General features: G+C 41.1%; 3 protein-coding genes across 5 annotated transcripts in view; 2 read left to right on the top strand and 1 right to left on the bottom strand.

Moving 5' to 3' along the window:
• The window catches only part of ISM2 (isthmin 2), a 36,154-nt gene extending 27,022 nt beyond the window's left edge, over positions 1 to 9,132 (top strand). The window contains exon 6 of the mRNA XM_074235634.1: positions 250 to 9,132. Within this exon, the coding sequence (XP_074091735.1) occupies positions 250 to 767 (518 nt within the window). The 3' untranslated portion in view covers positions 768 to 9,132. The remainder of the gene's footprint in view (positions 1 to 249) is intronic.
• AHSA1 (activator of HSP90 ATPase activity 1) lies at positions 7,110 to 14,595 on the bottom strand. The gene is made up of 9 exons (XM_074235650.1): positions 14,401 to 14,595; positions 12,321 to 12,511; positions 11,385 to 11,467; positions 10,784 to 10,901; positions 10,175 to 10,263; positions 9,060 to 9,188; positions 8,220 to 8,321; positions 7,767 to 7,818; positions 7,110 to 7,520 (listed from the first exon to the last, which is right to left on the bottom strand). The coding sequence occupies exons 1-9, from the start codon at positions 14,478 to 14,480 to the stop codon at positions 7,348 to 7,350; spliced, it is 1,017 nt and encodes a 338-aa protein (XP_074091751.1). The 5' UTR covers positions 14,481 to 14,595; the 3' UTR covers positions 7,110 to 7,347.
• Positions 14,596 to 14,654: 59 nt separating this feature from the next.
• The window catches only part of VIPAS39 (VPS33B interacting protein, apical-basolateral polarity regulator, spe-39 homolog), a 31,562-nt gene continuing 20,712 nt past the window's right edge, over positions 14,655 to 25,504 (top strand). The window contains exons 1-3 of one of the 3 annotated variants that reach the window (XM_074235636.1): positions 14,655 to 15,201; positions 16,662 to 16,754; positions 21,021 to 21,113. In XM_074235636.1, coding sequence (XP_074091737.1) covers positions 21,021 to 21,113 — 93 coding nt within the window. In that variant the 5' untranslated portion in view covers positions 14,655 to 15,201; positions 16,662 to 16,754. The other 2 variants (XM_074235635.1, XM_074235637.1) reach the window with 2 other exon arrangements.

The following is a 25,504-nucleotide window of genomic DNA, read 5'->3' on the forward strand; positions in this document are numbered from 1 at the left end:
AACATGCCTCTTACTCTGATTCTACTCCCATTGTCACCCTGATAGCAAATTAAGGGAAAGACTGTAAAGGCTTAGAGACTTTTACAAGGGCAGGATCCCATTGCCAAGTTCATAATGTCTACTGGATACTTTAAGGAGGATAAGAAGGAAATGATTGTTCATTTTCTCAATTAGTATTTATTGAATACCAACTAAGTATAAAGCACTGTTCTAAATAGTCAAACTGGATTTCTTCCCTTCTCCCATCAGATGTAGACAGCTGTGAGAAGTGGCTAAACTGCAAAAGTGACTTCCTGGCTAAATACATGAGTAAGGTACTGACAGACCTGCCTAGCTGCCCATGTGCCTACCCCCTGGAAGCTGTGTACAGTGCTATAAGTCTTCCAGATGAGCAGCAAGGCAGAAGCTTCCGTTGGAGGGATGCAAGTGGCCCCAAGGAACGCCTGGATGTCTATCAGCCAACTGCTCGCTTCTGCCTGCGCTCCCTTCTCTCTTGGGACAGTACCACACTGGCTGCCCAGCACTGCTGCTATGATGAGGGCAGCCGGCTGCTGACTCGTGGTAAGGGGGCTGGTGCACCTGACCTCATCAGCACTGACTTCTCCCCAGAGCTGCACTTCAAGGTGGACACGCTGCCTTGGATCTTATGCAAAGGTGACTGGAGCCGCTACCATGCAGCACGACCCCCAAACAATGGGCGGGCCTGTGCTGACAACCCACCTGAGGATGAATACCTGGCCCAGCTGCAGGAGGCCAAAGAATATTAACCAAAGGGTCAGGGAAACCCAAAAGATGGAGAACAGATGGAGGCTTGGTTTTGTCTCTGGTGGCTGGGCCAGAGGAGATGGGGTCCTGTTGGCTGCTCCCTAGGAATATCTGGACAAGGGTAGGGTAAGAACACCTCACAATTGGGGTATCTATGCCAAGCTGCTCAATGGGGGAGGGTTTTTCCTGGCATCTCTGACCCTTGCATTTTTTTCCTCCCAGTTTAGTGGAGTGAGAAGTCTCAGAGAGAACTCTCAGTTGATTTTCTTCACCTGTCACTTTCTTGTTTGGAATATGAAGGTGAAAAATGTGTGTGTGTGTGTGTGTGTGTGTGTGTGTGTGTGTGTGTGTGTGTGATAGACAGAGACACAGAGATAACAGAGTGAGTAAAAGGTTGATCTTAAACCAGCACATCCTTGGGTTCTGGTTGGAGAAAAGGGGCATGTCATTCAAAAAGCCCTTGATAGCCTTGTGGATTCACCTCTGCCATCTTCCATCTTCTCTCTCTCTTCTCCCATTGCAAGGAGACTTTCAATTTTCCTCTCATTCCCAGGTTTCTATATCCTTATCATATTAGGACACAAGCTTTGGCATAATCCCAACCAGACTACAGTTTTTTTGGGAATAGGGTTGGGAGCTTAAGACTTGTTTGATGAATTTTAGGAGTGGCTCAGTTGAACTAGAGATAAGCACCTTCATCTCTAATGACTCCCTGAGGATTTGGAGAATGATTGAGGGCCAGTTGAGGACAACCCAGTCACTCAGATTTGTCCAATCCCATGTTTTCTCTCTCTCCTTTCCAAGGCTGGTGAGCATTATTGCCACTACCAGCCATCTCTAGGACAATTATTTTTGTTTTAGCCAGCTCTGTATTGAGTCATATACCTCATTCATGCTCCCCACCCCTCCCCCAAGAGTCTGCCTATGCTATCAACCTCCCATTTCCCCTAATAAGGTAATAGATTAGATATTTACCTCTGGTGCTTGGAGGTAATGCTGTGTGGGCATCTGGACAGGAAGAATAATGCAAGATGCCAAGCATCTTCAACCCACAGCATGCTTGTGATAGATTCATGAACTACCCACTTGTGTCAATAATTCCTTATTTGCATCAAAGCAATCCCACAGGGACATTAAAGTCTGAAGCAGGTATATGACTTTGATATGTTGGGAGGAGGAAAGGTGATAAAAACTGGATTGATTGGATAATGGTTAGGGAAATGGTTCCCAACTGGGGAAGAGGAGAAGTGGATTATCATGCCTGTCCCAACCCCTGCACTCCATTCTAGTGATATTTTTTTTCCCAGTCCCACTTCCACAGTGAAGGATGTGAAGGCCTGCATATGATTGGATGTCAAAACAGGGCAGGAATGAAGGGCACATCTCATAGCTACAAAACCCAGGATGAGGCTTTAGTTGACTTAGAATGGTGTAGAAATCTCTTACTACATTGCTATTCCCCTCCCTACAACTAAGAGCCCCTCACTCTCCAATGTTTTACTCCAGCTTAGTGTACTCCTCTTTTCCATCCTGGGTTGCAATGTCTTGTAGATGCTATCTGTGTTAACCTGATTCAGTTCCAGTTGTCACTTGTTACCAGGTTCTTTGGAGGGTAGGGAAGAGTGCAAAGGGGACTCTGAGCTGCAATGGGATCTTTTTTGGATCTTCAGCAATAAAGCACTTTATTTGATACCACTGCCTGGTAGTGGTATCAGTGGGAGGAATCCTTATTAAGCCTCTTGGGAGGGCACTGAAAGGAAGCTCTCATAAAGGGTTGCTTATAAGGGTTTACAGGGAGATGTGAGCAGGATGGGACAATCCAAAGACAATTTGTTCTTTGGTTCCTGAAACCCTTCTTGCACGTTAACAGACAAGCATGGGAGGCAAGGAGAGAGGACCATCAGAACATCATGCATTTAGCAAATTCATCAAAATGTGGCCTAATACACAGAGTACTCTTTTTTCTTTCTCTACTCATATGCATCTGAATCATGCAAATATGCAAATTGATTTACTTTGCTGCATTAGAGAGTGCTCAGCCAGGACAGCATTGGGGCTTGCCTGGAATTCCCTCAGTCTTCTCAGCTGCCCCTACACCTGCTCCTTCTTAGGCTGGGGTGAGATGAAAGAATGTTGACTGTCAGGGCTGCCACTGGCCCTGTAATATGACCTACAAAGAGCCAGGCCAGCTATGTAGGGATTGTCTCTCTGGGCTCTTCCAGAAGGTCCTATGAGAAATTTTTTCATCTCTGATATTGGGAACTATTGTCCCATGGCCTCTTCCTTGTCTTACTTTTTTCTTCACTTGAAAACTGACAATTCATTTGGCTACTAAATTTTGAGTCTGGTCCCTGTATCCTAAGCAAATTTGTAGAGGACTACTCTAGGGTCCAAAGCATGTACTCCTAATTATATAGGGGGTGGCTGCCCCCATTTCACAGATCCTTTTGTCAGAGAAGGGCCCTCTAAGCAATAACTTAAATTTATATAGCACTCACTATGTTATATGCACTATACTAAGCACTTTACAGTTATCTCATTTGATCTTCATAACAATCATGGGGCTATTATTATGCCCATTTTAAAAATGAGGAAACCAAGGCAAATAGATTAAATGACTTGCCCAGGGTCACACAACTAATAAGTGTTTGAAACCAAATTTGAATTCAGGTCTTACCAACTCCAGGCCCTGGGTTCTAGCCTCTAGTTGACACAACTAAGACCAGTTTCAGGTTATAATTTCTTCCTTGCCATTTTTTATAGAATAAATTCTAACAGCATTATAGGAAGAGACTTTGAAGATTCTCCCTCATTAGAAAGCCCAGAAAGAAAACGTGATTTGTTTTGTCACTGGGTAAATATGAATGGTTGGCAGAACTAAAATAGTACTCTGGATTCCTGACTAGCATTCTCTCCTCTGTATAATATTTATAACTCTTGGTACTTGGTGGGGGGGGGGGGAATTGTACAGTCAAGAACAATGAAACATTATAATCTCTGAAGAATTGGAGTTGAAGATCACCCCAAGGACCAGGGAGAAGATGCATTGGGTACCTGAACAAACTGCAATCATTGAAGAAATGTATGATAGAAAGATATGCCAGTTGTGTGAGAGGGAGTCATAATGATATCAAGATGTCAAGAGAATTCAAGTAACCCAGCATGTTGGGTGAACCTCCCAAGGAGAATTTACTGGGAAGCCATTGTTAAGGGTTGCACAGGGCGGGCAGGCATGAATTGGTTGTGATGTGTATCACCAGAGGTCATATCAATGAGATTTCAAGAGCTAAATTCAGTATTGTTGCTTGGACAAGAGAACAGGAGGATAAATTGGGAAGGAATAAGGGAAGGTGTATTCTTCAGTCAGCAAGGCTGCCCCCTGGAGTTTTGCCGGCTAGATACATGTTTGATACATTACACAAGATATATTACACAAGACAGGTGTTTGCTGGAAGGTGATTTTCTCATTGAATGTTCTTTTTGTCTCATGAACTGGCAACACTAGCAACAAAGACATCTTATGACTGAAAAATGTGATATCTTGTGATAATCAGTTTGCAACACTATCCCCTTGTAAATTGAAACATTGTTAGTTTCCACTATGCCAAGTTCTGATTTATTGGTGAAATGTGATTTCATCAGTTCAAAGAATCACAAATATGGAACGATAAGTAAATAATAAATAATCTTAGTCTTGACTGGGGGCACTAAAAGAATAAGTGATTTGTCTATAGACCAAACTAAATGTAATTTGTGAAATGGGACACATTAAATTGCTACCAGGTCAAATCACTGGCAAGAGAAATTGAACCCCAAGTGGTGAGAACCATGATGAGGTTGGGGTTGGGTAGGACTTTAAAGTGATTATCCAAGACAAGAAAAGACAACAGATGATACAAAAGGGCTTCTAGGTAAGAACAGCACCTGTGCTTGAGGTGAAATGGGAATGGAGTTTTATAGAACCTGCAAAAGGGGGCATTGCCAAGAGAGTCTGGTTTAAAGCTAACTCCCAGAGAAGAGGGTTGTGGAATCAGATACATTTCCTTACTTCACCACCACTACTTCAATGTGTTTTAGCAAAAAAACCTCATTAATCCCACCTTTGACTAAACAAACATTTTCTCTCTCTGTTCAAATCAAATGTCTGAGATTGCTGACACTGTGATGCTGGACAAATCACTTAACCTGAGTTCCAGTCACATCCATAAAATGGGAGAATGATTGGACTACATGGCTGCTAAAAACTAGTATGATTGTTGAAAATCACTCAATCAAGGGGCGGCTAGGTGGCACAGTGGATAAAACAGTGGCCCTGGAGTCAGGTTCAACCTGGGTTCAAATCCGGTCTCAGACACTTAATAATTACCTAGCTGTGTGGCCTTGGGCAAGCCACTTAACCCCATTTACCTTGCAAAAAAACTAAAAAAAAAATCACTCAATCAAACAACTGCTGTCTGGTAATGACTCCCAAAACTGTTTCAGTAAATCTTTTGAGAAAATTTGCTCTTTCAAAAAACCTGGGCTTGATACTGTCCAATTAGTTCTCTATTAGACATGGATGGAGACCTCCTTTCTCCTAAGAGCTAATTTTCAAAAATCCATTGGATTCTTTCCATCTCCCAAATACAAAAATTCCTTTCTTTCAAAACCTTCTTTCCTCCTTCACCTCTTCGAACCTCCAAGAAGATGAAGCTGTTTCCTTCCCTGAGTCCTCTATTTTAATTGGATTTTCATATTGAATTATCTGTTTAGGATTTGAAAATTGACTAGATTCATATCAGAATTACAGTTCTGATATAGGACACAAGGTAGCTCCTTTTAACTTTTGAGAAAAAGAAATGGGCTTTTTTGGTTTTGGGATTGGATATTCATATTAAACATAGATACACCATTTGTTTTATATCTTTTAGGTACACTGGTTAGCCTTCCAGATTATTTGAGTATCATAGGGCAAAGGTACAGCTTTTTGTTCACTAGGGTAATCTAACCAGGAAGATGATGTGGGTAGGGTTAGGGACTAGTGCCCTGAGCTCTTCTTTATAAAGAGCTTATTTGTAACTTTTCTTCAAGAGGTTGTCAGTGTGGAGGATACCAATGCTGATACTCCAAAAGCCCTTGAGATACTGTTTCACTTGGAGGTCCAGTCTCCACATCCAAAGATCTTAGTTAGTTCCTGACACCTTTTTGTATCATTTTATGGTTGTTCGGTCATTTCAGTCCTGTCTGATTATGACCTCATTTGGAGTTTTCTTGGCAAAGATTACTAGAGTGGTTTGCCATTACCTTCTCTAGCTAAATTTACAGATGAGGAAACTGAGGCAAACAAGGTTAATCACACTGCTAGTTGAGGTCAGATTTGAACTTAGGCAGACTCTATAATATTCACTTCCCCATCTGATCCTACCAATAATAATTCAGTAAAATAATGTAAGAACTACTGTCCTTATTTTGTAGCTAAAGAAATGGAGGTTAAAGACTGATTTGTCCAAGGTCACAGACCTACATGACTTTGAAGTTGAGAGGACCTGTGTTCAGATTCCAGCTCCCCTGTGATTTCAGGCAAGTGACATACCCTGTCCAGGCATTTATCTGGTGCATTTGGATTGTTTAGCCTCTAAAATCCTTTCCAAGCTTTAAACCTGCTTCCATGACTCCTAGTCCATATCAAGATTACTATAGTAGAATAAGTACAAGCTTAGAAAAAGTTGCTTTTGTTCTCAATTTTGAACTTCTCTTAAAAGCAGAGGCTCTGATTTTCTTTGAGGCCTGGGTCACCAGCAACATGACTTTTGTTCAGGAAGAAATACTTCTCATGAGAGTCTGGGTATTTTCAAGTGTGAAGTGCTAGGTACTATATCCTCTAAGAACCAGAAACTTTTAAAAACAAATTCAAAACTACCATGTATTCTCCACTCCTCTACTTCAAGAAGTGAGTGGAGGAGAGGAGAAATATTTTACTTGTAACATCATGAAAATAGAGCTTAGCTTGGCAAGCATGTTTTGGTGACAGAGAGGGAAAGAACTGTGTATCTGATTATCCCTACAAGTAAGGTGAATGGTGAACTTGACCAGGTATGAATTAAGCCCTTTTTTAGCACTTTGCAATTCTACACATTCAACTGTGCCCTAGAGCACTCTTTAAGGAAAAAGATAGGTTTTATCTGGCTTGTAGGAAGCGGTCTCTCCCCATACCCAAATACCACAACTTCTCCAAACTATTCCCCTGATGAAACATACACAGGTGTATAAGCAGAAACAAATTTCTCCTAATTCCAAATCCAAAGAAAACTAGCTGCCTATATGAAGATTCTTCATCTCACAAGCTCCAAGCTCAGATATGGACACTGCTTCCACATGCCTTTTTTTTAAAGTTATGTTTATTTAGCGTATGTACACATAAAAGAGAATTCACTGTCTGATCCCGCCCAGCAGAAAACATGCACAAACCCATGGTAGATGATTGGGGAGGGGGCCTAGGCCCCATAGTGGTGGTTGGGATGGTGCAATCCTGCCAGTCACAGCTGCAGGACGGTAGAGCTGGACTGAGCTGCTGGGTGGGCCATGGCCCTGTAGAAGTTAACATTAGAATAAGCGTGCGCCATAGCCAAAGGTCTGTTTGATGCTCTCAAAATAGTACCGCTGCCAGCCCTGTCTTGTCCGTTCCTCCTCTGGTGAGGGGATGCCCTTGCCTTCCATGAGAAGCTCCGTCTCTCCATCTTTGTCAATAAAGGTCAAGGTAATGGTAGCAAAGTGTCCTGCGGAGGAGTCAAGGAGTCATCAGGACTTCGAATTTTACCCAATTCCTCAAATCCCATGCGCTTTCTAGCCTAAGAGGTTTAGAGTTTTTTAGTGGAAATTAACTGAAGATATTCTATGGGAAAGGACTGGATAAAAACAAGGTCAGAACTGACCTGAATAGGTTACTACCTCAGGAATTCCCAGAAACCACTTATTCCACTGCTTAGCCTAGGGATACATACAGTAAAAGAAGGGACATTTACCATCAGGCCATGACTTAAACCTCCATTTCATCACAATCTTGTTTTCAGGGACCTATAAAAGTAAAAGAAGTCAGTCTGGTCAAGAGTTGTCTACTGAGTTAGCCATCCTCCTCTCCTTGCACTATCCCTAGGACAGGCTAAGAAGTCACACAGTTTCATTTGCTGCTTAAGAGGACAGAGCAATCCACATCTGTGTGAATTCCACAACCCCTACATCAGGCCCCATCAAACTGGACCAGATACAGTTTTAACACGGTAATCAGCCTTTGGCTACATTTCCCCTGGTATCTATAGCTTGATCGTGATACAAAATGACAGAGTTATTCACTTATAATAACTTAGTTTTAACTGTAGCAAGAGGTGAAATGTACAAACTTTAGCTAGGTCAGAAAAAGTAACATCCTTCTAACAGGGCAGCTTTTAGAATGGGGTATGGGCACAGGCAAAACTTACCAGATCCAAGAACTCCCCGGTGACATTACCATCCAGCAAGTGGAACTTTCCCCCTTTATCTGCTTCTAATACAGCAGAAGCATGGGTGAAGGCCTGAACCATCTGCAAGGACAAGAGAAAAAAGTAAGTAGTGAGGCCTAGGCTTTTCAAGGAGACAGCTTTATTCTTGACCTCATTCCATTCTTACACTTAGCTAGTTTATTTACAAACAGATGCAGCCTTGGGCCCATAATTATACTAAGTTCCCAGTCCTGGAGCTGGCTTCTTTCACTGTCATCCACACTGACCTTTGGCCAGTCATAGCTTTCACATCAGCCTGTGAAAAAGCTCTAGGAGGCATATTCAGGCTGCTAGCAAACTCACTCTTTAATTCCTACTTCAGTCCTTTTTGAAATGACTAAATAAGAAACTAGATAAATCATAATCAATAGATGCAATAGGTCATTTTATCAAGTAGGTTAGGGTGAGGTTTACATTACATTTAGGATTTCTTTCTGAGTCTCTTGACATTCAAAGAGGAAGAATTATTCAATTATATTTTGTGGAGGAAAGATGATGGGGGAAGAAATCCTCAACCATCACTAAGTATAGGGGAAGGGAGATAGTAAAAAGAAAAGCAAAACTGTAAGTTCACTTTGAGGTGATTCAACATGTGTGATATTCCCTTAGGGAAGGGGTCCTTAACTTTTTTTTTTTAATATCATGGACTCTTGAGGTTTTTTAAATGAACAACTGAAGGAAATGCTAAATTTCAATGAGTTTAGTGAAAATAAAGCTAGCTTTCTGTATGAATGCCAAGTCACTTGGAAAAGTAGATATAAGGGCAAATGGCACACTTACCTCCTGGGTGACAAATACCCTAAAGAGTTCCTCTGGTGATGTTAGGAAAGTGTCCCTCAGAACAATCTTGCAGGTGGGGATTTTGACACCAACAGTTTTAGACTGACTTGCTGGAGTACCAGGTTTGACCTGTGGAGTGGGGTAAATTGTCAATCTACTGTCTACTGATAGTGTAATCAACACCCTCACACATAGCTAGTTACCCATTAAGGTTAAGTAGTGAGAAACAATGGTACTCCTATTTTAAAGATACATGTGAAAAGTTAATACATGTCTGAGCCAAGTCTGATAATTTTTCCATTATATATCACAAGTGTATATTTTGGGAAAAGACCTAGTAGACTTCCTTGATACCCAAAATTGATCAATCTATATGACAGAGAATCTGTTAAGCTAAAGAAATAAGAATTTAAAAAAATGCCAGATAGAAATGGGTTTGATTTGTTGGGTACCTTTCTAAAAAAAAAAAAAAAGCTTTTTTTAAAAAAGGTTTTTGCAAGGCAAATGGGGTTAAGTGGCTTGCCCAAGGCCACACAGCTAGGTAATTATTAAGTGTCTGAGGCCTGGATTTGAACCCCGGTACTCCTGACTCCAGGGCTGGTGCTCTATCCACTGTGCCACCTAGCTGCCCCCAAAATAATCTTTTAAAGTATTTATTCTTACTATATATTTTTTTCTACTTATAATGCTTAGTTATATTCTTCAGGCTACACCTTATCCTCCAAGACCATACTAAGTACACAATACTAGACCAAAATTCTACCCTATTGGGCAGTATTACAAGTAGAAACCAAGAGTAATTCTGTGCTAACATGATTGGTGCTGAATCAATCTTTTTGAAATTGATACTTGGTGAGTTTTGGACACCCTAGAAACCTATAAAATAAGACTACTTTAGGCTGTTAAAATCTTAAGTTGTTTCTAGTTTGTAAAACACTTTGGATATGCAATGGAGGGGAAAAGAGAGACAATACACATCATGTTTATTTTTATTCATTTAAAAGATAATTCTTCCCCCCCCCTTCAAAGGGAGCGAAGTAGTTGCTTAGTTCTTGACACCCTTCATTTCCCTGGCATGCTTTCAAGTGTTGCCATACAGAGAAAGTGCCACTTACTTTGGACTCCTCAGCTTTCACTGGCAGCTGGGGGGCTGGATCTACTGTCTCACCATTCAGAGTAGGTAGGATCATGCCCTGTGTGAATTCTGCAAAGACAGAACCCCAGTCACAGGGTTACCTCCTAGTAAGTTCAAGACATTTTTATATATATATATAGAAGGAACTAATCCTATGAGAAAATGCAGAGAAAAATTGTCTAAACAGACACCAGTTTCAAATACAAGTATTTGAAACCCATCATCACACTATTCAATCAATATATTTTAGCAAAAACTTCAAAGATCAAATAACTCAAACTGTTTGCACAGAAGCAAATAATGACATCAAGCATAAATGTATCTGTCTCCCTGAAGAGGATGTTGAAAAGGGAAAAGAAGATAGTTAATGTCTGCTGATCTAATACTTAGCCTTCTCATTTATCCTAAACTAGTAAGATGGGATCACTACACCTAAGAATCTCCTATTCTCCCCAACGCTAAAAAAAAAAAAATAATAATAGCCCTGGAGTAGACCAAACTCTCTCCACATTGGGATTCCAATAGACAAAGGGCTCTTAAGTACTTCTTACTCCTCAAACAGAACAGAGTGGCCTATCCCAAGGCATACCTGTTTTAAGAGTCCTGATATAAGTTTCCACTGCATCTCGAATCTTTGTCACACCTTCCTGCTTCATTAAGGCCAACAGGGTTGTGTCAGGCTCATCTTTGGCAAGGCTCACAATAACCTGAGGGGTGACCCAGACTGTAAATCAACTTAAGGAAAAATCCTTTTACTGGTACTAGATGTAGAAGTTAAATGATTACAGATCACATTTTCAAAGAAAACATGTATACAGGAATTCAATATCTTTAGTCTCAAAATAGATCCATTTGAAATATTTATTTCAAATGTCTTTTTCTGTCAAGGTTAGGATGGAAAGCTTTAGAAACCAAAAGTTTTATTCATTAAGCCGAATAAAATTAACTCAGTGGGATAGAGTGTGAAAAGTATCTACAATACGATTAAGCCCAAGTTGCTTTTTAAAATCACAATTGACCTAAGTTCTTAGAAATGGTCATGTGGTGGAATAAGACTCTGAAAGCCTGGCTCAATCAGGTATTAATCTTAATTATGTCATTTTTTTTGAAGGAAGGAAGAAGACAAAAGGAGAGAGGAAAGAGGGAGGGAGAAAGGAAGCCTTAGAGATGAAGGATCAGAAAACACAAACCTCCACTTCATTGACATCGTTTTCATCTGACAAGTTGGGGATCTCCACGTGTCCCTTGTATTTCACTCCTGACTTAGAAGTACCTGCCAACAAGATTTTGCTTTGTCAGATTTTTTTGCTTCTTAGTTAGCAGGGTCTTCTGCCACCCGTGGAACCCATTAACTCAATTAAGTCCAAGTTCTGATTGCATGGATTATCTTATCCAGCCCCCAAGATGAACACAGGGACTATCAAGTGTTCCCACTTTTACTTGTGGCATTCAATTTCCTAAGTTCATGGTGAGGAAACTGCTAAATTTTTGCTTTTCTTCAACTGGCAGAAATAGCTGCTTACAGCATTCAGAGTTAAATGATTTGCCCACGTTATATATATATCTAGTACGCCAAAGGCTCAAACCAGGTCTTCCTGACATCAGGCTCAGCTCTTTACTCATTATAACATGTTGCTACTCTCTAGAGATCATTCCCTAAGCTACCACAAAAGAGGACTCAGGGCTATCAGTTATGATTAAGTTTACAATTACCGTCCATGAAAAACATTGATGGGGACACTGTGGAGAAATATAAGTGAAGACCCTGACTATAACTAAGATTTTCCCAAATGTCCAGGAGGCTGGGCGTAATATAAGAGAAATATTCTATATCATTTTGGAGGCAGATATACTTAGCTGCTTGAAGGAATCTGGGGGATAGTAGAAAAAAAATGAAACTTGTTCACTTATTGACAAAGTCACAGAGGGGCTAAAACAACTCAAATACCTTCAAGGTAGCATGTAGTCTTTTTTTTTCTCACAAAAAGATGGCTTCAGCTTATCACAAATACTTCTCAGACATTATTTAACAAATATTTACCAAGTGATAGCTAAGCACAAGATACTGTGCATTTAAAGTGAAATGCAGGCACCCTTATCCTGCTAAAAAGCTGGCATGGACCCACCTGTCCAGTTCAGTTTGACAGTCCACTCATAGAAGAAGATGAGTTTGCCTTTTCGATTGTTGATTGATGCCTCTCCATCAAGCTTGCTCACTTCTGTTACCTCACAGTTGCCCTCCTCTCCTTGTACTTGGATTGCCAGAAACAAAGATTTCAGTTTATCAGTGGACCAATTTGAAGCATCTCTTTCAGTCCTAAAAAAAAGGAGAAACATAATCATGGAACTCTCCACAGCAACTGTTTGGAATCAACCTGCTGTTTGAGAAAGGTTCTTGGCTAAGGTTGGGAACAGCTACTGAGTCTTGTCCTGCTTATTCAAGGGAGAAAGGAGACAGGACAAAAAAAAATGCATGAAAAGCCATTGTATGTGAAAGCTATGACCAATAGTTCCAGTTCAGGAGTACTGAAGGGAGAAGAAGTAGAAAGAAGGGTGAGCTTGATAGTTCCTGTAAAGAGCAAAGTGCATGCCATCTTTTAAAAATTATAACAAACATTTATGCTGTATGTTGAAGATCTGTAAAGTGATTTACATACAATTATCACTCGATACTAAAAACTCTGAAGTAGGAATATTACTCCAATTTTGCAGCTGAATAAACTAAGGCACAGAGAATTTAAATCACTACTGTATACCAAGGGATGGGATTCCAATAAGCCAGAGATGGGGTACCTTTTTTTTCTGCCATGGGTCATTTGGATATTTATAACATCATTTGAGGACTAAATTTGGTCAAACATTTAATTGATTTGCCCCAAAAAGGCACCTAGATTTATTGAATTTCAAGTTCCAACCCAGACCAATACTGCCAGAGCTCCCCTGCTCTGCATAAACTCCTAACTTTCTGCACTCAAAGTGAATTGCTCTGTCCAATACCCACAGTCTTCTTCATCTACAAAATGCCCTCATTATCATGTGCTCTGATATGAGTAATCTAACATTCAAATGATTCCCCTCATGATCAAGGGTACAAATTTGTAACACATATACTAGAATCATCGGTATAATTTATGGTTACATTATTAAATTGTCAATTTCTCTGTCGGAACCACAGAGAAATCTGACCTAACCAGTAGGAATCACAAGTATCAAACCTTGTAAAGGCGGAGGTGTCAAGCTCCAGGCACACAAAATTCCCTAATGCACCCGGGAACCAATTTAAAATGTTAAGTGGAAAATATTTAACATAATAAATAAAAATACAATACCACAAAATAATGTTAATTTTATGGTTTTGGAAGTCATTACACGCCTGAGGCGTTTCTTTTGGAGTCAAATACCACATAGAAGGAAGCTGGGGATGTTCTAAAAAAAAGCAACCTGTTCACTCAGTTTCAAAATGAATTAATAGAATGTATGGCTAATACAACTACTACTCCTTGTGTAGAGCTTTAAGGCGGCCCATAGGCCTTACAAAAGAGTAGTTAATTTAAGAAAAAATAAATAAAAATCCATTTGGTCATCTGTAAAACAAGGGGGGGGGTATGAAAACAGCGGCTTAAACATAAAAACTCGCATATTCAACAAGTATTTGAGCACACGATGAAGAGTGGTAGTAGTGGCAGCGGCAACGGCGGTGGGTGCTAGGATACAATGCGAGGGAAGCGCCGGCCTTCCGTCCTTCCGTCCGTCCGTCCGTCCACAAGGCTTTCAGTCGCAACAACCAGTCACAACCGCAAACAAACTAAAACAAAGCAGCGAGCGGGGTTCAGCCCCGTGCTCGGGAGGCTTTTCGGGGTGCGAGGCACAAAGGAGCCCGGAGGGCTCGCCCAGCCGAGGCTGCCCTAAGGAGATGCCATCCGAGGGCAGAGGGGGCTCGGGCCCGGCTCACGGGGCGAGGCGCCGGGGGCCGCTCCCCAAGGCCGAGCCCGCCCGGGTCCTCTGGCTCCCGGGTCGGGGCGCCGGGCCGCCTGGGTCTGCGCCTTCCCAACACGTGCGGGGCGGAGAGCGCGCGCCCCGCGGCCGGGCCGGGCCGGGCCGGCGGAGGGGGTGTTCTCCGGGCCGGGCCGGGCCCGCCTGGCCCCTCCCCTGGCCCCGGGCCCCAGGCCCGGCCCGGCGCGGCCGGCTCCCCTTCCCTCCGCTCACCAGTGCCAGTTATTGACGTTCGTGGCGTCCGCCCGCTCCTCCACGATCCAGCGTGGGTCGCCCTCGCCCCACTTGGCCATCTGGTCTCGGATTCTCCGGCCGCAGACTCCCGCACCGCCCCGGCCCCGGCCGCCCGGCAGCGCCTGGAAATTACTAGAAGCGGGCGCAGCGCCTCCCGGCTCGCTTTTCCCTCCACCTTCCCCCCCACCCCCACCCCAGCCCAGCCTCCTCCGCTCCCCCTCCGCACACTTCCGGATCCTCCCCCCCACCGCGTCCTTCCGCTCCAACCCTCCGCGGGCTCGGCGCCCCGGTTCTCGAGGTTCCGGCCTGCCCCCTCCTAGTTCCCCCGTTCCCCCACGACTGGCACGCAGCCGCGGCTGGATTATGGGGAAGGACACAGAGCGGCCCCTCGGCGCTTCTCCTCGTCTCTCCGCCTCCCAAAGACGAGCGAAACCAGTAAGCTTGGCTCCCGAGGCTCTCTGGGAGCTGTAGTTTCTGCTTATCCCCGGCGGAAGGAGGCGTTGAAAAATAAGGAAGTGTTCCGAGCTCACCGTCCCTGAGCAGTGACGTTTCTGGGTGTTGTAGTCCTCAGAACCCAAGTTGAGGGCGAATCAGGAAAAGGAGGGGAGAGAAGAAGACTACAACGTCCAGCATGCCTCGCGGCCGGACCCCCGCCCTAGACGATTCTCTTCTCCCTCTTCCCGTTAGCCGCTGGTTTCGCTGCGTGACTAGAAAAGCTCGGCGGGCCGAGGTTGGGGGGCCGCGGCTGAGCGCTGAGACGGGGGGGTCGATGCGGAAGAGGTAAGGGGTCCAGGCCCCTCTTAACCCCCAGCCCCCGGGCTCCCGCGCCGGCCTGACACTCCTCAAACCGACGTGCCCTCCCTCGGCGCCCCTGCTCCGGACGGGACACCCCACCGGGGCGTCCGGGGCGGGGCCGCCGAGCGCCCCCTCCTAGCCCGGCATTCGCCCCGCCTCGACTTCCCCCTGCCCGCGGGCGGGGCGCGGCATCTCTGCCCAGCCCTCGAGGGAAAGGGCAGCCCCCGGCGGGGCTGTGTGACCTTGGGCGAGTCCCCTCGCCTGTGCCTCAGCTTCCTCGGCCGTGGCAGGGAGACCGGGCCCGCCAGGAAGCGGGCCCCGTGCGAACACTCGTGCCGGCGGCACAGCCCGGGCCCCGCGGAGGAAGTGACTCGCACAAGGGCCCGTGCTTTGAACCTCGATAGCTCGCACTCCCAAGCAGCAGCGCTGTTTTACTACCTTGTAGGATTTACTCGGGATCCGTAAATGTTGGAGGTGAGATTCAAAGCCATTTCTCCCGGTAATGACCCACCTGCCGTCAATGAAAGGAGCAGGAGACGGAAAACCAAGACACAAGGGGTTGTAGCTCTTGCACTGTTGATTTAAGAAGGTGAAACTCCATCTCCCTGCGTCCTTCCGGCGTGTGAAATGGATTAGATGAATTCTAGAGTACTTTTCTATGCTTATGATTAACAAGATTTTTTTTTTTTTGGTTTTTGCAAGGCAATGGGGCTAAGTAACTTGCGCAACGACACACAGCTAAGTGTCTGAGCTTGAATTTGAACTCAGGTCCTCTGTTCACTAGCCACCCCCCTCCCCCCAAGAATTTTATTTTTGAAATGATTTTTTGGCTCGATTTTCTTAAATAAATCACTTCCCAATGATTCCTACCCTGCCTTGAACTGAAACACTTGAAAATTTGCATTTTCCCCCTCACCTCTATTTTCTGATATATTCCTTCCTCTTCCGTTTTCCAAAGAGTCACATTTTTAAATTAGTTTTTTCATTACATGCAAATAACAAGTTTCAACATTTGCTTCCAAAACCTTGAATTCCAGTTTCTTTCCCTTCTTCCTCATTGAGAAAGCAAGTTACTTGATTTAGTTAAACATGTACAGTTAAGGGGCAGCTAGGGCAGTAGATAGAGCACTGGCCCTGGAATCAGGAGTACCTGAGTTCAAATATGGCTTCAGACACTTAATAATTACCTAGCTGTGTGGCCTTGGGCAAGCCACTTAACCCCATTTGCCTTGCAAACACCTTAAAAAAAAAGAAAAAAATGTATCGTCATGAAAACCATTTCCATAGTCAAATTGTAAGAATAAAAATTCTGCCCCCCCCCCAAAAAAAGAGAAACCTCAAGAAAAAATAAAGTGGTGGGGGGGGGAAAGTTTGTTTCAACCTGTATTCAAATACCATTATCTCTGTCTTTGGAATGATAGTATTGTTTCTTATAAATCCTTCAGTGTTCTCATGCTGAATGTGCAACTGGAAAAACTGCTGGTGGAGGTTGAGTGAGTGCTGCTGAGTCCTGAGAGGGAAAGGCTGATGTGGAAGAGGTAAGGGGTTTAGGCTGCCCCAGGCCCCCTAGCCCTTCAGTTTCCTGGCTGAACACTATGGAGGTTCCCCCCCCCCCACCCCCCCAGCTTCCTCCTCAAACCGAAGTCCCTACCCACTGAGTCTATCTCAGTGATGCCCCATTTCCCTCCCCCCTTATGTGCCAACCAAACTGTCTAGGGGAAGTAAGGGAAGAGGAGAGAAAGGGGGATTCTAAGGAAAGCATTGCTGAGAAAAGGTAAATCATTCACAGCTGATAATCTTGTAATATTGCTATTACTTTTTAGGCGGCACATTTCCCATTGCGTCTGCTCATGTAAATTTTTTATTGAGAGCATCCTGTTCATCATTTCCCATTACAGAATAGCATTTCATTTCTTTCTTTTTTTTTTGCAAGGCAATGGGGTTAAGTGACTTGCCCAAGGTAATTTTTTTTAGTTATCTGAGGCAGGATTTGAACTCAGGTCCTCTAGATTCCAGGATTGGTGCTCTATCTATTATCTAACTAGCTACTCCAGCATTTCATTTCAGTCATATACTACAATTCAGCCGTTTCCGATGGACATCTCTTCAATCTCTAGCTCCCTGCCACCAGAAAAGAGCTGCTATAAATATCTCTTCATCATAGAGGTTCTTTTCTTGTAATTCATCTCTTCTGGCATATAGACCCAGCAGTGGCACTATTAGGCCAAAGTTAGGCATGGGTTTTATAGCCCTTTGGGTTTAGTTCCAAATTGTTTTGCAGAATTACTGAATCATATCATAACTCCTCCAACAGTGTATCATTGTCTCAATTTCTCTACATCCCTTGCAACATTTGTTATTTTCTCCTGTCCTATTAGTAAATCTAATAGGTATAAACCTCAGAATTGTTCCAAACTGCATTTCTCCTAACAATCATAAGTTAGGACATTTTAAAAAATGATTTAAATAAATTACATTGATAAAATCATCTAAAAACTGTTCATATCTCTCGATCACTTATCAGTTGGAGAATAGAGTCATCATTTTTAATGAAAAATAACAGTTCATCAAAACTAAACAACACATTGACCAAAATGAACATTCTATGCAGTGTTCCACACATGTAGTCCATACCTCTTCAAAGAAGGAAGACTGTACATCCTTCTCTATCTTCTTTGGGACCAAACTTAGTCAATTTCACACAGCTAATAAGTGTCTGAGGTCAGATTTGAATCTTTCTAACTCCAGAAGCCCCTATCCACTGTGCAAGTAGCTGCTCCATTATTTCAGATTATATCAATTCATATCAATCTTTATATAATTTCTCCTTATTCATCTTTTCTTTCATATAATATTTCATTATATTCAGGTATCAGAATTGTCTATTAAAGTACTATTATAAATATTTTAATGTTAATTAATTATAGTAACTTCTCATTAATACCCTCTTTAGGATATATACTTAGCCATAGGATATTTGGGTCAAAGGATATGAATATTTTAGACCATTTCTTGGTATAATTCTAAACTTTTCCAGAATGATAAGACCATGCCTCTCTGCACTTTCTCCAACACTGACTTTCTTTTTTTAATAGGTTTTTTTTTTTTTTGCAAGGCAAATGGGGTTAAGTGGCTTGCCCAAGGCCACACAGCTAGGTAATTATTAAGTGTCTGAGACTGGATCTGAACCCAGGTACTCCTGACTCCAAAGCCGGTGCTTTATCCACTATGCCACCTAGCCGCCCCAACATTGACTATTTCTATCTTATATGATTTACTGAGAATGATGGGAAACTTCACTTGTTTTAAATTACATTTCTCATATTATTAGTGATTTGGATCAGTTTACAGGATATTAGAGGCAACAGTGGAAAGAACACATGATTTTGAATTAGAGGATTTGAGTTAGCTTTGAATCCTAGCTCTTCTATTTTCTAACTTTATAAACTTGGACAAATCACTTGACTTCACTGAGCCTCTGTTTCATTGTCTGCAAAATGAGAGGGATTAGCTCTCTAAGGGTTCTTCTAGTTCTAGTTCTAGTTCCAACTCAAGAGTTGGAAAGTGTGATTGAGGGTCTGGAATCGACTATAATAATAAGCACTTAACTCTTTTTCTTGACTGAGAATGATTTTTGGTATAGCTGATCTAAATTTTTGGTCACCATTGAAAAATGTTTTCTGTAGCATCCCACAAATTTTTTGTAGTGCAGAAGCTTTATATTTTCATTATTTTACTGTTCTAAACTATTATATTTTCTTGGTGTTATTTTGCTCTTTAATATTTTACTGGATCTTGATGTGTTCGTCATCATCTTTCTATATTGATAGGTATTCAATTATACTGCATTATTGTTGTCTCTTGTAGTATACCATTGTGCAACTTATAAATTCTCAAAATAGTATCTGTGAAATAACAGAAAATAAAAATACTTTTATGCTTTACAGAGCATGAGTGCAGTTTGCAAGTCTAGCATCCTTGCAACTCTTATGGTTTCACTTGCTAAGCAAACTATACAGTTTTGATTTTTACCTAGAATGGTTATTAAGTTCCTGAAGTCAATTTGACATCAACAAATCAAATCTACACCTCCCCTATCAAGTTAGTGTAATTAGATCCCAGGAAGCCTGTGGTCACCAGAAAGGAGGTTTAAATGGACTTTATTTGATCACTTTCCACAAGTTTAGAGGGCTTATAGAACTGCCAAGTGAAAAATCCAAGCTGCTGTTATACTTTGCTTGCTGGTCTTTTTATATTTTTATTTATTCATTCATTCATTCATTCATTCATTCATTTATTTATTTATTACTGTTCAGTTCTTGACTTAAGCTATAGTTTTTCAAGACTCTTTTCAAGCCAATTACCATAAGTAGTTTAGTTTGCGTTATGGGCAAGACTTATTGTTTGGAGATAAAACAGTACTTTTATGTTGTGTTTTTATGGTGTGTTCCTTGCCAATATAGCCTTTTAACATATCTTTTGCCAATCAAAAGCCTGACTTCCCAAACATTTAGAGCATAATTGAAAATAAATTAAATGGAAATAAAACATTTAGGAACAGCCAAGGAAGTAGTAATATTTGCTGAATAGTATTTATTCAGTTAACACTGATTGCCTAGTTCATTCATTCAGAAAGTAATTATGGTAGCCTTTTTGTTCTTTCTGTCTATACTTGCTTAGCATTTGGGAGCTTATGGTGAAGAACTTTATCTATACTGATATGTATCATTTTCTCTTCAATTTTCAGAATTTCCTGGGGGCATTGAGAGGTTGTAATTTGCTTAGTGTCACATGGCCAGAATGGGTCAGAGGCAGAGCCTGAACTCAGATCTTCTTGACTCTGGTCTATTTTGCCTACCTCTACCCACTTGCTAGCTCTCTGCCTTAGATTCTTTTTAAATCTGTGTGTGGCAGTGGCCCTGGAGTCAGAGGACCTGTACTCCAGCTCTGGCATTGGTATAGTTCTGAGCAAAATCACTTGACCTTGCTTGTCCATTTCCTCATCTATAGAAGCAGGAGGTTGGACCTAGGTAGACTCTAAGCATTAACTGTGACACTGTTATGAGTTAAAACTTAAATGAACTGTATTGCATTTATGCTAGAGAACAAGTGAATCATCTGTAAGTGGTAGATCCAGAAAGTCTGCCACCAGGAATAGGAAAGAAAGTATACAAATAATAACAAAAATTGCTAGGATTTCTGTAGCATTTTAAGATTTTCAAAGTGCTTATTTGATCCTTTCAATAGCCCCTGTGAGGTAGGTTCTGTTATACCCATTTTCCAGATGAGGAAGCAAAGGACAGGAGTGCCACAGGCTATTAAGTATCTGAGAGAGTATTTGAAGGTGGGTCTTTCTGATGGCCTCATAGATTTTGTTTCTTTCATCACCTCCTCATTTGACTTCTCTAGTCAGCTACATCTTTGCTCTAGGGCCTCTCATCTCTCCTAGACTTCTGAGAAGTAAACAAAATAATATAAAACTAAACCTTCTAGTGCTTTAGAATAAATTTTGGGGAAATCAGATGGATATGTATCTTTTTTCTTATAAAGTTCAAGTTTATATAATACTTTAAATGTTTGCAAAGTACATTCTTCACAAAAGTTCTATTATTATAATACTCATTTGAAAAAAAGTGCAAATATTATTATCTCCTTTTTTACAAATGTGGCTTACAGAGGAAGTAAAATAATTTGCAGAAGTCAGAACTTCAATTAAATTCCAGGACTTCTGACTACATTTTGAAACATCATTTCCATGGTACCAACCTGCCTCTCTAAGAATGTTTCTTTTCTCTCTGCCTCAGATGAATCGGACAAAAGTTGATGAGGAGGAGTACTGGCACAGCTCCAAGTTCAAGGCTTTCACATTTGATGATGATGATGATGAACTCTCCCAGGTATATTGTCAAAGTCATTGCAGATTTGAAAGTATATCTGTCTTTCTTACTACTAACCAGAAATTCACTTTGTCAGTGCTTTTTTTGGCAAGGCAATGGGGGTAAATGATTTGTTCAAGATCACACAGCTAGGTAAGTATTAAAGAAGCTGGATTTGATCTTGGGTCCTCCTGACTCCAGGGCCAGTGCTTTACCCACTGAGCAACATAGCTACCCCACTTTATCAGCATTCTAACTGGTCTCCCTCTCAAAAGCATCTTTCATAGAGGTTTCTGTCCAATAGCTAACAATATGATTTAGACAGGTTACTTATCATTTCTGAGTTCAGTTGTCTCATCTGTTAAGTGGCTGAACAAAATGATTTTTGAGGTTTCTTCTAGCTCCCACATTGAATTCTATGAAATTGTAGTTTGGAAGATATTTAAGATCATAAAAGGAAAAGTGTTAGGAAAGAAATGATAGGAATAAAAGAAAAAGATCCACTTTTCTGAAGCATTTCTTTTTATTTTTGGCAAGGCAGTGGGGTTAAGTGGCTTGCCCAAGGCCACACAGCTAGGTAATTATTAAGTGTCTGAGACCGGATTTGAACCCAGGTACTCCTGACTCCAGGGCCGGTGCTTTATCCACTACTGCACCTAGCCACCCCTGAGAATCTTTTCTTACTGTCATTAACCTCAGTGAGGGTATAAAACCAATAGTGGGACCTATGGGTCAAAGGTTATGAACAACTCAGGACTTTTTCATACATAATTCCAAATTGTTTTCAAGGATGATTGGACCTGTTTCTCATGTCCATCAACAGTGAATTAGCATTCTTATTTTTCCACAACTATTTCTTTTTTTTTTTTTTTAGGTTTTTTTCAAGGCAAATGGGGTTAAGTGGCTTGCCCAAGGCCACACAGCTAGGTAATTATTAAGTGTCTGAGACCGGATTTGAACCCAGGTCCTCCTGACTCCAGGGCCGGTGCTTTATCCACTACGCCACCTAGCCGCCCCTAAAAGGTCCACTTTTATTAAAATTTTTTTGAGATATTAAAATTTTATATTTTTTACTGTATTGAATTCTCCTCCTCCCAGAGAGCTAGCATGTAAGGAAAATTTAAAAAGAACAAGTAAAAGGGATCAGTTTATGAAAGATGTGCTACTGTGTGATGTGATGTGTACTCATGGCCACCCCTTCTGTAAAGAAGCAAGGGCTGGGGCGGCTAGGTGATGCAGTGGATAGATCACTGGCCCTGGAGTCAGGAGTACCGAGTTCAAATCCGGCCTCAGACACTTTAATAATTACCTAACTGTGTGGCCTTGGGCAAGCCACTTAACCCTTGCAAAAACCAAAAAATAAATAAACAAACAAACAAATAAGAAGCAAGGGCTATGTCTTCTAACTTCTCTTTTTTGGAACCCCAGCTTGATCATTATAATCTTGCACCATTCAGCTTCAGTTACTTTGTTTTTTAATTTCTTGGTATCTTTTATTTTAACATTGTCTAGATTTCTCCTATATCTCTCCCCTACCATTCCCCAGAAAATAGTTCAAATCTGGCTCAGATACTTAATAATTGCTTAGTTGTGTGACCCTGGGCAAGTCACTTAGCCTCATTGCCTTAAATTTAAAAAAAAAGAAAATAGATCCAAGAGAGATAATTTAAAAATTATTGGACTACTTAAAAGTCATGACCAGGAAAAGAGCCTAGACTTCATTTTTCAAGAAATAATACAGCAGAATTGCCATGTTATCCTAGAAGCAGAGGATAAAATAGAAATTGAGGGAATTCACTGATCACCTCCTGAAAGAGATCCCAAAAGAAAACTTCCAGGAATATTATAGCCAAACTCTAAAACTCCCAAACCAAGGAGAAAATACTAAAAACTGCCAGAAACAAACAATTCAACTAGCGTGGCTGTATATTCAGGATTACATAGGATCTGTCAGCATCTACATTAAGGACTTGTAGGACTTGGAATATGATGTGGGTTTACAACTGAGAATCAACTACCCATCAAAACTGATTATCATCTTTCAGGGAAAAAGATGGATTTTTCAATGAAAAAGGGGACTTTCAGACTTTCCTATTGAAATAACCAGAGCTGAACAGAAAGTTTGATCTCCAAGTACAGGACTCAGGTGAACCACAGAGGGGATGAATGAGAAGGACTAATTATGAGGAATTTAATGATGTTGAACTGCTTGCTTGTATTCCTGCATAGGAAGAAGATACTGATAACTCATATGAAGTATTCATAAGAGCAGTTAGAAGGAGCACATATAGACAAGGCATAGGAAGGAGCTGAATATAAAAATTTAGTTCCAAATTCTATCCTTCTCTCTCCTTCCATCTTCCCTGCTCCCCTCCCATTGAGAAGGCAAGCAATTTGATATACTTGGGCAGTCATTTATTTTAATTTTATTTATTTATTTATTTATTTATTTTTGTAAGGCAAATGGGGTTAAGTGGCTTGCCCAAGGCCACAGAGCTAGGTAATTCTTAAGTGTCTGAGGCCAGATTTGAACCCAGGTACTCCTGACTCCAGGGCCCGTGCTCTATCTACTACGTCACCCAGCTGCCCCTTGGGCAGTCATTTAAAATGTATTTCTACATGAGTCATGTTGTGGAAAAAAAAACACAGACCAAAACAATTAAACAAGAAAAATAAAGAAAAAAATATGTTTTAATCTTCAATCAAACTCCATTAGTTCTTTCTCTGGAGAGATATAGTATTTTTCATTTTAAGTCCTTTGGAATTGAATCATTATATTGCTGAGCATAGCTAAGTCATTCACAGTTGATCATAGTACAATATTGCTGTTAGTCTTGGTTCTGCTCCTTTTACTTTGCATCAGTTCATGTAAATCTTAGCAACTTTTTCTGAAAGCATCCTACTCATCATTTTTTATAGCATAGTATTATTCCATTACAAGTATATACAGCAACTTGTTCATCCTTTCCCCAGTGTTTCCTCATTTTCCAATTCTTTGCTATCATTGAAGAGCTATTATAGGGGGCGGCTAGGTGGTGCAGTGGATAGAGCACGGGCCCTGGAGTCAGGAGTACCTGGGTTCAAATCCGGCCTCAGACACTTAATAATTGCCTAGCTGTGTGGCCTTGGGCAAGCCACTTAACCCCACTGCCTTGCAAAAAAAAAAGGTACTATAAATGTTTTTGTATATTTATATATCTTTTTTCCTTTTTAAGCTTCTTTAGGCTACAAATCTAGTACCAGTATTCTTGATCAAAGGGTTGCTTGGTTTTATAGCCTTTTGAGCAAACTTCAAAATTACTACAGAGAATGGTTAAATCAGTATACAGTTTCACTAACAGTGCATTAGTATCTTGGTTTTTCTCACATCCACTCCAACATTTACCATTTTCCTTTTCCTATCATATTATCCATTTTGATAGTTGTGAATTGGTAGCTCAGAGTTGTTTTAATTTACATTTCTTTAATCAATTTTTAATAACATCCATTTTTAATCAGTTTTAGAACATTTTTTCATAATTTTGGATAACTTTGATTACTTTGTCTGAAAACTGCCTATTCATATCCTCTGATCACTTATCAATTAAGAGATGGCTTGTATTTTTATAAATTTGACTGACTTCTCATTATATTTGAGAAATGAGCTCTTTATCAGATAAACTTGCTGTAAAATTATTTTACAGTTTTGATTATTGTATTTCTCCTTACATCATATTTTCTGGTACCATTTGTTGATGATAATATCTTAAGATATCTTTATGGGTAACTGAAGGGGCATAAAGATAAAGATGCTAAGTTAAGTTCAAAAAGGTATATAAGGGTGTGTTTTGAAGTCCCTTTATGTGAGGGTAGAGGTCAGGTTATAGAAGTAAACTAAGTATTAGACTCCTTGACCTAGGAACAAGAGTGATTTGGTGCCTAAGTTCATTACAGTATCAAAGATCTGGACTGAATAATACTGACAGATAGAATGAACCTCAAAGAAGAAGTTGCTAAGAGAAGGTGGTAGAGGGAGGATTGGGCCTTTGAAGGAGTATGCTTATCTCTCCTAGTTATTTGCCAACTGTAAAAGAAAAGATACTGCTGACATGCTGAAGATACTGGTCAGAGATGCAATTTTTTCCAGAGAGGGACCGGGTTTTCATGAACTCAGTGGAAAAAGTGTGAGAAGGAGCAGCACACCCTAGGGTGTTGCTAACTACATAGCAAGGGTTCAAATGGACAAACCAGAAGAGATGGGCAGAGGAAGTTAAAAACTGAATAGGATTGGAGAGTGGGGAGTGAATCAAGATTTTCATTTGAGTCCAATATGGGTTCAAAAATCAGCATCAAAAATAAAGAAGGAAAATTATTGATGGTATTTGCTAGAGAAAACTCTAGGGGAACATGGTCACATACCAAGTCACCCAAAC

Source organism: Macrotis lagotis, chromosome 4 (genome assembly GCF_037893015.1).
Source record: "Macrotis lagotis isolate mMagLag1 chromosome 4, bilby.v1.9.chrom.fasta, whole genome shotgun sequence".
NCBI classification, from domain to species: domain Eukaryota; kingdom Metazoa; phylum Chordata; class Mammalia; order Peramelemorphia; family Peramelidae; genus Macrotis; species Macrotis lagotis.